At 44.4% G+C, this 14,549-nt stretch overlaps 1 protein-coding gene across 10 annotated transcripts in view; it reads right to left on the bottom strand.

Moving 5' to 3' along the window:
* Nucleotides 1-689: 689 nt before the first annotated feature.
* The window catches only part of ARHGEF7 (Rho guanine nucleotide exchange factor 7), a 146,588-nt gene continuing 132,728 nt past the window's right edge, over nt 690-14,549 (bottom strand). For 5 of the 10 annotated variants that reach the window (XM_017868234.1, XM_017868235.1, XM_017868232.1 and 2 more), the window contains 4 exons: nt 13,784-13,960; nt 5,568-5,667; nt 4,880-4,934; nt 690-3,429 (listed from right to left, as the gene is read on the bottom strand). In XM_017868234.1, coding sequence (XP_017723723.1) covers nt 3,307-3,429; nt 4,880-4,934; nt 5,568-5,667; nt 13,784-13,960 — 455 coding nt within the window. In that variant the 3' untranslated portion in view covers nt 690-3,306. The other 5 variants (XM_017868236.1, XM_017868231.1, XM_017868241.1 and 2 more) reach the window with 3 other exon arrangements.

The raw sequence follows: 14,549 nt of genomic DNA, 5'->3' as shown, positions 1-14,549 counted from the left end.
GGTGTCTTATGCGTCACACATTCTTGTCACAATGCAAACCAACAGAAATGGATTTTTGAACGTCTCCTTGTTTTAGCCTGAAATGATTAAAGTCCTTGAAAGTGCAGATCTTGACTTCCTTTGAGCTCCTACAGTAAGCCAGTTGGCTGGGCACTGCGTGTGGCTGCCTGACCTCTGGCTGGCTGAAATGGCATGCAGCGGAGCTGTGGACACACCTGAGCCAGGTATACGGACCACGGACAGGGGACCCCACTCGGTCCTCCCAGCCACCCTTCCGGAAGACACCCTCGTTTACACCACCACCACACGAGGACACACACGAGCGATTTCCGTTTGTCTTATGACAGCTCCTAAAAGGGACCCCACAGATACCTTCAAGGAAGTTTCGCTTCACAAACGCTGTCCTGAGTGCCCTCCAGAATGCAGGCCATTCTTCCGGGCATGGGCGAGGACCTGGGGGCTGTGCCTACCACCGTGACCCGTTACTTTAGTTTTTGTTCGTAAGACTTCCAGTGTTTTTTCCTTGTCTTTTAAAAAAAATCTTCAAATTTTCTCAAACTCTAGACTTCAAAGGAAACACGTTATCTTCCAGTATCGAAGACAGAATTTCAAATCTAAAACAGCCCAAAGAAACTGTAAAGCTAACAAGCACACAGAAAACACATCAAAGAAGATGAAGCGACACATTCTGTGACATAAGAAAAATAATCAGTTTAATAATTACAGCAGTGTAGCATCAACATTGTAGTAGTCAACACTAGGACATTGTCTGTGACATTTAAATTAGGAGTTTCTCCACACTTGTCCACGGGCGCCCTGGGGGCCCCAGAGAAGTGAAGAAATGATTGGCATTAAGGAGTCCACACAACCAGGGCAGGTATCAAGGTCCCAGGCGCCCAGCGCATGTGGACAAGCACAGACGCAACCGAGTGTGAAGGAACGAGCTTCGGGTGCTACATTCCAACATCGCTGAAAACTGAAAGTGCTTCACATCTACAGGATAAGAAATGGCTTCATCTCCTCATCCATACAAGGTGAGAGCAAAGGGGTAACCCTTGGGCAGATCGTGGCCCCTTTAAAATGTTTAGATCAGGTTCCCACCCCCTCGGGAGGTCACACGGTGAAACAGATACAGTTATATACAACAGGGCGGGATTTTAAAGACTTGCTCTCAGACACATTTTTCCTGCTCCCTAAAAAGCCGAGGAAGATACTGGATCCACAGAAAGAAAAGGCAATGCAGTAACAGGAGGCCCTCGCGGCCGCACCGTCCAGGGGAAGGGCTGTTAAAAACACAAGTATTCTTGTGAAATACTTCGATCTGAGCATTAAGGCAGGTCTGCAGGAGATCCGTCCTGGGGACTCGGACAGCAACGCTACCGGCTCCGAGAGGACGGCTAACGTCGCCTCCCGGCAGAGGGGCGGAGAGATCAGAGGAGAGTTGTTCCTGAGTTAAAACCTGCTATAACAGCAAACTCCAATACGCTCAAGTTGAATGGTTTCCCACTGCAATGTCTTACGCATCACCAAAAAATAACTTGTCAAACTCAAGCTTACCCAAAAAGAAAGTGTTGATCTTTGCTTGTGCCTGCATGAGTGAATAACCTGCTAAGTTGAGGAAGCTGGCAATTCTAGTGAGAAGTCCAGGTGAGGCCAGGTTCTGCAAGCACGGGTCAGGTCCATGCTGAGCCCAGGCAGACCCCGTGACCAGAGTCAGGGAAGGAAGCAGGAAGGGGGCTTGCTGGGCACCAGAGACTGTAATTAGCAAGGGCAAGGAAGAACCGTAAACAGTAACAGAACACTCTCCCAAGGTGCCCAGCTCAAAGGCATCAGTATCCAAAGGATTCAGGTGCAGTTAAAGGGCAATTTGGCCAATAGACGGAAAATCAGGAAGTCAAATCTGATGCAAAATGAGCTGTTCTGAGACCAGTAATCCATGGCGTTGCAATTTTGGTTTTTAAAGATAGAACACTTGTTCTACGGAAAAGTGTATCTCACTTTAAAACCAACCTCTTCACGGGAAGGGAAACCAAAAGCAAAGTCCCTGTGGTCACCCTGATTTATTGCTGAAGCAGAACGAAAACCTGCCCCACGGGCTGGGCTTCCTGCCCAGGACCGCACAGGCTTTCCAGAGCCAGCCTGGGCCCAGCAAGCCGCGGTGAGGACAGGCTTCCTTCGTCTCCTCCGCACTGGAACACAGTGGGGGAAACGTTCCCTGCTTACGCCTACGTGACTTAGTGGAACCTAAGGTGTATATTGCTGTATTCTTGCTGAAGGAGGGGATTTTACTTTCGGTGAGCACTGAAGCCTGCTGGCTGCAGCCAGTGCTGGAGCAGACCTCAGGATGAGGCTGGCCTGACCGCAAAGCTCCATCCATCAGTATCAGTCTGGAGCATGGCCTCCATCTGTTCTCGTCAGCTGCAGTGACCTACAATAAATAATACATTCTATTTACAGGTTCTAGTAAGAGCTCTCTTTAAGGGAAGACAAAACAGTGTATTTTGTTGTTACTGAACTAGCCTGTACAGAAACGTCTGTGTAATCTCCCAAAACACAGCAAATCCATCTAAGAATCACAGTACTCAGACAGCGGACAAGAGCAAACACCTCTAAGTGGATGCAGTGGTGCCATATGGGCCTTCCTTGAGGTCAAGACTGAGTCTGTCAACCACCAAGCTGCCCTCGGAACCCCGCAGGTCTGGGACTGGAACGCTGCTTTAACCAAATGGGACTGACGTGTATCTCTGCAGGTATAAATAAGATTATTCAGAAATACCGATATGGGGGGTGCCGCCACAGCATGGTGCAGGCCCTGGTGCTGCAGAACAAACCAGGCATCCACCAGGCTTCCGCTTCCGGTGGGTGCGGGCATGGGATTTCTTACTCACGTAGCTGGAAAGGACATTCTAGCATGGGGATTAGCCCGGACAGAACCACCACGGGTATGCATTCAAAATGGGATATTTACAAGAAAACATGTATATATAATATTTATATATTCAGTTCAAAGTCTGGAAAAACAAGACTTTTAGTCAGTCACTGAACTTATTGCAGAATGAGGTAACTGAGATGTTCACAGAGTGGGACTGACGCAGCTCAGGTCCTCCGAGTCAATCCCCCCTGTCTGGATTCATCAGTCATGGTTTGATCGTCTCCATTCGCAGAATAAGCTCCAGCTTTTCTATGTACAGAGAGCAAGGTGGTGCCCCACCCAGCCCTGCCCTGTGGTCCTGAGTGCACCCGACGTGGGTCAGGGGTGCCCAGCTTCACCTCAGAACTGGTCATCGACAGAACTAAGGACGTCCCTTATAGATTGGTCTCGTCCCAGGCAGGATCGTTCATGTTCTTCAGGACTTTCCTCACCAGCTTCTCTAGGTCTTTGCGGGCTCTCTGTTCTTCCTCTAGAGATTTCTTCATCTTTTTGTTATCCTGTAAATTAAGCAGACCACAGTATGTTCACTATCTTTGGCATTGCATAGGACTTCCTTTCCCCAAATGGGTATCCTTGAGGAGCTAAGGCCTCGACTCATGAAATCCCATGTGAGCTGCCTATGGGCTGTGAGGTCATGGGGGTCCGCAAAGTTCAACCACCTGGACAGGGTGGCAGCAGTGCTCCTGACTATGCTGCCACTCCCGGGATGGAAATGGTCCTAATGGCTCTTATTAAGGCCATGAATGAATCTCTATAGAACATACTGTAAGAAAATGGCTGGAAACTGCAGACGGGACAGCTCCTATCCAGCCTTTCTGTCCATTTATAACCACCTTCCAGAGTTACAGAAAGGACTGGAAGTAACAGCCACTGATGGGTGTGGGAGCAAGTGGGCGAGCACCTGCTCTGTGCCACTGAACCCAGGCATGTCTCAGACGCAGAAGGCAGGCACAAACGGACGCCTGCTGCCACTTGGGGCAAAGTGTGAACATGGAAGCCTGCCAGCCAAGCAAAGCAGTACCTGGAAGCCCTGCGGACACTGCTTAGAATGCAGAGCTCACGTCCAGTTCCACACGGCAACCTGCTCTCGGCTCTCTATCCCAGACCACAACTCTTCTCAGGCCGTTCCTTGGCCAAAAGAACACCCCAACCTTCCCTCGCCTAGCTGGGCAGGGCACCAAAGCCACTCCTACTCACATTCCGTGCAATGAACACCCCAGCCTTCCCTCACCTAGCTGGGCAGGGTACCAAAGCCACTCATACTCACATTCTGGGCACTGACCAGAACACCCTTGGTTAGTCGCCACGTCTGGCTCACTAAACTGGCTTCGGGAGCCAAGGACCATGCAGTGGCAGAGGCTAATCTCAGGGCCCCTTGCAGGATTTGTCACCAGACAGAACTTTTGATATTTTAAATTATTCTTCCAACAGAATTTGCGATGGTTTATGACATCAAAATCAGTATTGTTAAAAAAAAAAAAAAAAAGTTTAAACAAGTCACTTTATAGACAACCGTTTTATCTGCTGGACTTCTCAAAGACGCGACCTCCTTTTAGTTTTTGCTTATGCACAATCAGCTTTTCATTTTTATATGAGACGGAGTCTCACTCTGTCGCTCAGGCTAGAGTGCAGTGGCACGATCTCGGCTCACTGCAACCTCCGCCTCCTGGGTTCAAGTGATTCTCCTGCCTTAGCCTCCCAAGTAGCTGGGGTTACAGGCACCTGCTGCCATGCCCGGCTAATTTTCGTATTTTCAGTAGAGATTGGCTTTTGCCACGCTGGTGAGGTTGGTCTTGAACTCCTGACTTCAGGTGATCTGCCCACCATGGCCTCCTAAAGTGCTGGGATTACAGGTGTGAGCCACCACACCCGGCCAACTTATTTTAATATCGTTTTCTTTTCTCCCATTTGAAAAACAAAAAGATTGAAAGATGGATTATGACGTACTTGTCTTAATTCTTGAACTTCATCCTTTAATGCATATACGGTATCCACAAGACTCCTGAAACAGGAAACAGAGCACACGTGTGAACAGGGTGAGGCATGAAGAGGACACACGGAAACTTACCAGGAGACACTACGATGCTGAGTGGAGGACACGGGGCTGCTCTGCCTCACCCGTGTACTGTCTACATTCACAACTAAAAACTGTCAACCTCTGTGCACGGCAGGTTCAAGCCTAGTCAAGGGCAGCTTCAGTCTATGAAGACATTTTAAAAGTGAAGGTTCTGGCTAGGCACAGTGGCTCACACCTGTCATCCCAGCACTTTGGGAGGCCGAGGTGGGCAGATCACCTGAGGTCAGGAGTTGGAGACCAGCCTGGCCAAAAGGATGAAACCTTGTCTCTACTAAAAATACAAAAATGAGGCATGGTGGCGCAGGCCTGTAATCCCAGCTACTTGGGAGGCTGAGGCAGGAGAATCGCTTGAACCTGGGAGGCAGAGGTTGCAGTGAGCTGAGATTGCACCATTGCACTCCAGCCTGGGTGACAAGAGTGACACTCCGTCTCAAGAAAGAAAAAAAAAAAAAAGTGAAGCTTCTGAAGCCACAGCCCCGCCCTCAGGGAGCTGTCTGAACCCCACTGCCCCACTGCAGGGGTCGAATGCCTGCTTTAGAATACTGGAAGACATCTTACTTTTCTTCTATCACTGTCTGACCATTACTTTTAGTTTCTTCCACTATAATTTTCTCTTCTTCTGGAAGCAAAACTTGTGGAGCAGATTCTTTGCGTGAACCTAGGATCATGAAAAAATAATCAATAAACCTTGGGCGAACACCATGGCAGAATGAAGAAAAATGACTATACAACATCACTTAAATATTAAGTTCTATCAACTACGCATTTAAAAATGTGCATCCAGGCTAAAGGAGGGCATGTTTTACCAGGTTTCTTCACCCCTGTCTACTGAGCCCAGGCCTCTTCGTGACCAAAGCCGTAGAGAGGAAAGGAAACTGTAGCCTTTTTTAAAATCTGAATTACGGATTGTTTAAACCTTAGCATTTTCAACAGGGAGGAGGTTAAAGGTTGTGACCGGACTGCTCTGGCTATTCATCCCATTTTGAGCCACTGTTGCGAGAGTTTCAGCAAAGACATATGAGACCTATCAGAACATACACAGTGAGTGTTTATAAATCCAAGATCTGGCAATACAAACATTTGACTCTACAGCAACATTTAATAATCAAGATATTACAGCATCATAGCACACGGTTTAGAAAAAATAACATTTGGTCCTTTATAAAAACTTTATATTTCCTAAAATATAAAATAAACATTTTTCTAAATGAAAGCAAACTGCTCACAATGTCAGAGGAACATTTGTGTCATTTAACCAACGCCTGCACAAGAGTTTATATGAGACAGGTCCTCAATAAATGTTGCAAAATACGTACTTTAGAAATTAGGAAATCAAAATACTCATTTTAAAAGGTGAGGAAGAGAATCAAATTGTATTTAATGATGCAGGGAGAAAATCTTTCCTTAAAGAAAATATTTTCTTGAAGGTCATACAGTATAACGTGTACCATTTATATTTTTGAAAAATTACACCAGATGCAAATCAGAAGGCATACTCTATCACAGAACACAAACGCCTGTAAGCGGTACTGTGATAAACATCTCTCCGTGAAAAAGGGACGCGTGTTTGAGACATGCTAACTATGGACACGGTGCTTGCGCTTGCTGGGTCTTTTGCACCTTTTGCGTGTTCCTAAAAGCGTGTCAGTGCTACGCAGCCTCACTGTTACAGGAAAGCTCAATACAATATGAAAGTTTTATGAAGACAGGATTTTAAATAATGGCTTCACCTGCATTTTACCGCATGCTTAGGCTCCTCTGAGCGGAACAAGGTTAAGGATGATGCCAAAGCTTAAGATGGCTCCTAAGACGTTCCTGACACGCGAGGGCACTGCTGCTATCTTCACAGCAGCATGCAACAGGAACCAGGACTGGAGGTCACTGGCCAGGTGCTGCCCTTCGTGCATGTGCAAAACCTGCTCCACCCCTCAGAATGGCACCCCTGGGAAACTGGAAATTGAGGGACTGAATAAAATCAAGACACTGCTCCTTCATTCTCTCAGGCATAAGATTAAGTCCTGGGAAAGCAACTAAGTGCCACTCTGTCACCTGGCACAAGCTTCAGGAGATACTCGCCATACCAATACTGGGAAATGAGGATAACTGCAGAATCTTAGGATCAAATGCAGCACTTAAAATGCAGTCACAAGCCATGGCTGGCACACCTGTGTCTGTGTTAAAGTGGGCAACCCTTCAAAGGCGACCATCCCTCCCCCTCATACTGTTATGTCTCCACTGTGCTACCAGCTGGCAGCAGTAGACCTGACACTGTCAGGGAGGGAAGGAGCGGGGGCCCAGCTCTTCACATGCATCCCCTGGGTCACAGTCCACCCACCCGCACACACAGTGACCGATGTCTCGGGAATAACTTTTCAGACAGAAGATTCAGACAGGACTGCAAGGTATGATTTCAGAAAGACGTTTTTAAAAACATTAGGCTGGTAGTATCAGCCCTAGGAATCTCCACAGGTCCAGGAGACAAGGGCGGAGATGGCCCTTTGGGCTGCGAGGACTCCTGCCACTCCAGGTGCCTGTGCTTGTGCTCCAAGAGGCCACAGGAGAGGACCCTGAGGGTGGTGGGCCCTTCCTGGCTAACGGGTAATGCTGCTGAGACATGTGGGCCACACGGGAAGATACTGCTTAGGAAGGAAACTGATGTGTGAGGGATATTACAGCAGAGCGTGCAGTGCTAGCCAGGGGGAGAAGCTGCCAGTGTTTCTCACACAAACGCAAAGGGTACCCTTGTTCCTACCAGAAAACGTTAATTCATGTGCTATTTGCCCAAAAGATATAGAAAAAGAATTTCATAGAAAATAAGAGAGAAAATAATGAAAGAAAATCCAGAATACTCATAAAGATTCCGATATTTATACCACATGTGAAGAAATTAAATGGCTCCACTTACTCTTCCCCGCAAAGAGAAGCCCACTGGTAAGGTCCCACATTTCAGTCAACTAATTTTCCCACCAATTATCCAGCTGTCCCGCTTTGAGCCCAGACAGCTGATGACTGTTTCAGAGTCAGATTCACAAAAGTATTACTTGTATATCTCACATTGTTTGCAACACATTTCTTCAAATGGATTTGCTAATGGGACACACTGGAAAAAGTCATGTAACTGCGGATCAGGCAGATTAAATTCTGGATTTCAATTATTTTTGCCTCTTCTAGCTTCCTAGACAACCTGTTTACACCATCTCTTTCCAGCATTAACATTTCCGAATGACATAAAATAGGATCACAAACAATGTCAACTTTGTAAAGAAATGGGTCAGACACAGGGTCCACTTCCGTACAGGAGTTATGAGGCCATGAGCCACGTGTCCACCGCTTGCAGCCAGAGCTGGGACACCCCTAGTGGTGAGTCTTTTAAGTTAACCTGGGCACATCACTTAAGCACTGAGTCTCAATTTCATTACTTACAAAGCACAACAAATCTACTTCTCTAGAGCTGTTCTGAGGATTTAAATATTATATTTTGTAAATATCTTTTAACAGATGAACCCATAAAGGTCATAAAGGTAAAAGTCTTTCCATTATGTAGCATAATTTGAGGAACTAAGCCTGTAAGAACTGGTACAATTACTGTATATGCATGGCACAGGTCTTATTTCTACAGCTACACTTAAAGCATGTGAGAAGGATTTAGTGATACACAAATGTAAGCTGGAAAACGTATCACAGACAGGATGTACTGCTTGATTCCTGAAATGCACTAATGTGAAAAATGCCATTTATGGATCTGATGGCGAACTAGGAAGCTTGTAAATGAGGATTATTAACATGCCTAGAAATCATGCAATTCTAATAATCTGCCTAGTTTTCAATATACAGTTTTTCTAAAATGATTGAAAAATTTTTACTGCCTTTCAAACAACAACAAAGAAATGTTCTCTGGCCAGGTTTACATAAGTTGACTATTTCTTTAAAGAACAACGTTTTAGAAAGCAGATACAACAAGTTATCTCAGAAATTATTAAAGTGTTTTTAGTGGCATCGTAGCACATTTTTTCCCTGAGTTACCTAGTTTGGAAAAACAATTTAACAGCAGAATTATCAGATAATGTTCTCTCACTTTATTTAAAATCCGTAACAGAGGCTCAGACATAGATGAACACATTCATGATGGTTCTAGCACAGTCAAGATCTGTGTTTCCCAAACTTTTTTGTTTCTGGGAGATGAGAGGCGTTCCACAACACATCATTTCGGGAAATGCTGTGGGCTAGTGGGCTACACTTCTTGGAGATTGACAGTGCACCCTTAGCACAATATAGGCTTTGATGAAGTCTGCCATAAAAATACTCACTTAACTTTAATTCAGCATTTCTGAAATGCATTTGAGTGAACTTTTTTTCTTTTAAACATCATTATTAACATCTTGTGGTTTTGTGGCTAACATTTTGAGAAGTGCTAGATCAGCTTATAATCTGTCTGTTTCCATAACCACACACAGAGAACAGCTGGTTGGTTATTTCCATATGGAGGTGGGAATAAGAAAAACATGAATATAATGAAATAATTTATACTTAATACCAATCCAGCACTTCTCAAACTCAAGGACCCAAGAATGTGCCTGTAGATGCTCGGTGTCTGCCTGCCCCGGGCTGAAAAATTCTGCAGCAAGCATTCCACTCTCAGGGGCTGCTGTGCGCCACATGACTGGAGACCCCAGAGGGCACTGGGACCCCACAGCAACACTCACTCAGAGGTGTGATCCAGAGAAGCCTGGTCCAAGTGTGTGTTAACATGAGCACAAAACTTAACATTTTAGGGATGTCTGAGAACACTGACCCACCCCCACCCCAAACAGTCACACATCTGTAGACAACTATGGAGCTTTGTTTAAGAAACACAGATCTAATCCAATATTTCCATTCCATAGACGAGACGACTTGCCACAGCAGCAACACAGTGGTGATCAACCCCTGGGGCCCCGAGTGCCGGCTCGCGACTGCCATGCTTGGCTGTTAGACACCATTCTGGGGCCTTATCTGACGACACACAACTAACTGCTTCAGGAGTAATGCAGTGCAACTGTCCAGTCCAGACACCGGCGTGGTGTGCAGGCATGCATGTGTAGGCCTGCCTGTACCAAACGCCTAGAAACAGGGTAAGTTCATCAGAAAAGAACACCTGTCTATCTGACCAGTGATTTAGGACATGGGCAGGATAATTCCTCTTCTTAAATTCATTATCTTTTCTAAAATCTGCATCTCTAATCAACTGAAAATCAAGTAACATCCACAGTGGAGCAAACTACAACTACACTTAAAGAAAAACGATTTAGTAAGATCTCTCCAAAAGTCATCTAGGCCATTTTGTTATTTATGGCTCTAAGGGTCTAATTTCCTTTTCTTAGGAAAACTCCCATCTTGTGCTGACAGAGTTTTCTGCACTTACTGTCTGCACCTTGTCCTAACACTATACCTGCCACCAGGTACTTCGTTTCCTTTCCCTTTATTTTGCTTCATTACTCTCTTCTTAGCTGGACAAGCACTTTATAAAACAAAAATTAAAAACTGGCCTTAGTCTAAATAAAACAATTTTAAAGTTGTGCTTTTTCCCATTTATGCACACAAACAAAAAATAATGCTTCTTTCTGAAGACAAACCGGCCAGTGACCGAAAGCTTAAGAAACGGGAAAGAGATGAAATCAGAAACGTACAAGGTGTGACTTTGTCTTGTCCAGAACACAGCTAACTTAAGAGAGTGCAAGCTTTTCCATCAGGGCAGACAGAAGGGTTCTATCTATCACCTGCCTGCCTTTGGAAGATGTTCCGTTCAGGTGGAAGAGCCAAATCATATTAAACTGCAAACTATGCTATTCCCCTCCCCCATGTAACAAATATTAAAAGCCACGGGCTAGCAAATGCAAAATTTATTTCAACTGTACATAACAGGTTTTTTTTTTTTATAAAACAAACACTTCATTGCCATATGCAACCACAAACAATAATATGCATACTGTACAATACAATGCAACATTCAGATATACATCCAATTTAGTTTTTCAAATGGTAGTCACCTATTAAAAATGGCTTTTCCCATTCACAGATAAAGAGCACAATTATAGAGATTATTTTCAAGATCTTATACCACTATATACACATTACTGTGTTTTGGCAATTTTATGCAAAACACAATTAATATAGATTATATACTTGTGGCAAGTGTTATTTCAAAGGGAACACCATTTAGGCCATTTGCAAAGGCCTGGTGATGGCTTAAACCTACCTTCTAGTTCAGACTCTTCATTCTTTCATTAGAATACTAACTGTACACATAAATATTACAGAATTGTATGAACAGAAGATACTATTATCAGCATGACTGAAGTCCCACAAAAGTAGAAACACTGGCCCTCTGGATGCCACATCACCACTGCCACATGAGAACTGTCTTTTCGGGCTTGTGGCACTAATACTTCTTAACCAGGTCACAAAAGCTAATGGTGTTAGACATTCAAAACAAATGCAAAGAAAAGGTCAGGTTATTCTTCTGCAGTGATCTTAGCATCAAGAAAAAGCATCATCAAAATGCCTTTAACTGGTACAAAATTGAATGATAGTAAATGTGAAAACTTTAGTGTAGAGAGTATCAAAGAAAATGTCCCAGTAAGATAACCAAATGATACTTGATATTAAAGGAAAATCCGAGTGCAGCAACTGTGTTTGAGTGTTGTGGTCTACACAGCCCATGACACAGGCAATCCATGCCTACGAGAAGGCAAAGGCAGCTAAGCCAATGCACTAATGAGTAGTCGAGGCAAACAAAAAGGTGCTCCCAGACTCAGAGGACTACCATATGTAATACAAAACCAAAATCGCTCTAAATCCACTTACAGTAAGTATAGAAACTTTGTACTTATCTTATTTCTCCAAAAATTCCATTTACTATTTGGCTGAACATACATAAACCCCATCTCTGCCGGAGATTAACACTGAGCTTTGACTGATTTTAGAAGACTGCTCCTCAACATTCTTATTTTTACTAATTGGTATGAAAATACAAACTCTTCCGATGGCATGAGCACTTCAGTAGCTACTTGGGAACAGACAAATATTTGGAATTAACAGCTGCCCTGATGACTCCTGTGCCATTAGCTCGTTCCATGCTGAATGAAGCCACCCAACTTTCTAAACAACGTGCTACTGCCAGGAGCTCCCTGGCAGCTCTGGGCTTGAGCAGCAGGACCCGGCTCCCAGGACAAGACTGATGCTGCATCAGAGAGTTCACTCTGCACAAACAAGATCAGAACACTGAATACGTGGGTTTGGTGAAGGAGTGGGCGGGGGGGAGGAAAGAAATCACGGCCACCTGGAATTACAGCCACCCTGAAGAAGGAAAAAATGTTATTCTCAATTTATTATGGCATCTTGTTTTCTGAAGCTGGTTTCAATGAATACTTAAAACACAACCGTAAGGTTCCATTTTAACACCAAATAGAGCGTGCATGGGAGAGAACACAGTTTGGCCCCTCAAGCAATGACTAGATGTGGATTTGATGCCACAACTGAATGCAACAGGTCACATTCAGTTCTTTTTGAAGCAGAAATTGGTCTGAGTGAGGCCAGTGAAAACTCCTTACAACAAATCCCAGGAAAATGGGGGAGTTTTTTTTTTTTTTTTTTAAAGTAAGTGAGCTACATGGCAACCTAGTAATTCTTCAGTGAACTTCGATATCCCATTACAACGAGGCATTGCAGTTTTACACTATGGGGTTGCTGTAAACGGAGTTTCACTGCAGCTGCTTGCTGAAAACAATGATGTGTCCATGGCTCTTCCAGACAACGTTAAATATGGATGTCAGGGGTGGGGAGCCGGGGGGACTGAAGCCACAGCACTTGACTTTTTAAGTATTCCAAATGCCTCTCCAGATACAGTCTAGTAGTCTACACTTGCAGAGGCTGAATGCTTCAGATTTTGGGCTTTAAACTTTTAGTGTAGAGTTTTTACTATAGAGTGGTGTAGGCTTGCTAAGTGCCATATAACAGAAATCACTGCAATTCAGGGAAGTTTGGTGTGAAGATGAGAGTGAACATCTGAGCCATGACAGTAAGCTCTGCCTTTGGAAAGGAGAGCTCCCACTTCATGGCCACAATGCAGCACACGGAAGAGCACAGAGCCGTGAGGTGGAGACAAGCTCTGAACACATGTGACGCCCGCCCGTCTGTGCACCTGCCAAGGCCCAGAGCCCACATGCTGTTCGGCACAATTACCAGAACACAGCTGTTGGAACTGGGCTCACAGCACCTTTGCTGCATGTATTCTTCTCATCTCTCCACAACTACTTCATCAGTGGTCACAGTACTTAACAAATTTAGGTCCTTACAGATAAGGCCAGAGTCTCCTCCATGGTTCTGGCACTTAGATCGCAAACCTGTGTGATTTCAGTATAAAATAGAAAAGTGTTCATACAGCTGTATCCAGAAATCAATCAAACAGTTGCTACACTGAGAATAAAAAAACATTTGGAGCTCTAAAACAACAACTACCCCTTACGAAGAGCACCCTCGGGTGCAGGCTCACGGGAACACACCACCTCCCTCCAATAGTCATTCGAATGTATACTCGCATCGGCAGTTAAGCCTCCACAAAGTACAACGGGAAATATCAGGAACACTCTCAAAAGTTGTTAAAATATCACATAAAAGAGACAAGGAACAGCAAGAAAACATCTAAGAAAAGCAGGCTGCGATACAACAAGCATTTGTTAAGAAAAGCTCAGAAGTGCATTAGTTCTGGTGAGAGATATATGAGCAACAGCTCTTACGAGATGTAGAACCCATTCTGTAACTATGGGCTGTCCATATACTGTCATAGTCAGAGTCTTCCGAGAGGTCTGAAGGCTCCAAACGAGAAAGGCTACTGCGACGACCCAAGGAGTCTAGGCTTGGTTGGTCATCATCAGCCAAGACGTGATTATGCATCAGGTCAGTGCCTTGCCATGCTAAGACGGGCGGGCGGAGGGACAGGCGCGACAGGCAGGGGGTGAGGAGGAGAACGACAGGAAGAGCCACAACCAAAACATGGAACAAAAGCAAAAGGTGATGGGAAGAGAAGGAAAAGAGAAAATATTGTTAAAAATTGGCAACAATGCATGTTTCTCCTTACATATGGCTGGGTTTTAATAACAAACTTAGCAAAACTCTTAGAATACAACTAGATCGATTATTATCTAATTAAGCCTAATTAATATACAATGTTTCCAAACTGCTCTTTTAAAAAAAGATATTGCTCTAAAGCCCCCATTTAAGAAATCTTTTACAAATTACACCCATGTCCAAAAGATGATTCTATAGACATGAGGTAATTAACCAATTCTATTCCACATTCAATTAACAAATAGTCTCATTTAGGACATCATTTGGGAAAGGTACCATTTATATGGCTAATTAAATATTGTTTCCTATCAATAAACAGATGTATCAAACACAAAATAATTTCAAAGGATTTCTGACGGGTTTCTTCAGTTGTCACTTTGCCAAGACCATAAATCTGAGAGTGGGTCTGGACTTACCTGATCAATCAACAATCAC

The sequence above is a fragment of the Rhinopithecus bieti genome, unplaced genomic scaffold, assembly GCF_001698545.2.
Source record: "Rhinopithecus bieti isolate Rb0 unplaced genomic scaffold, ASM169854v2 scaffold_3734, whole genome shotgun sequence".
Taxonomy (NCBI): Eukaryota; Metazoa; Chordata; class Mammalia; order Primates; family Cercopithecidae; genus Rhinopithecus; species Rhinopithecus bieti.
This window is presented reverse-complemented; position numbering and strand designations above follow the sequence as displayed.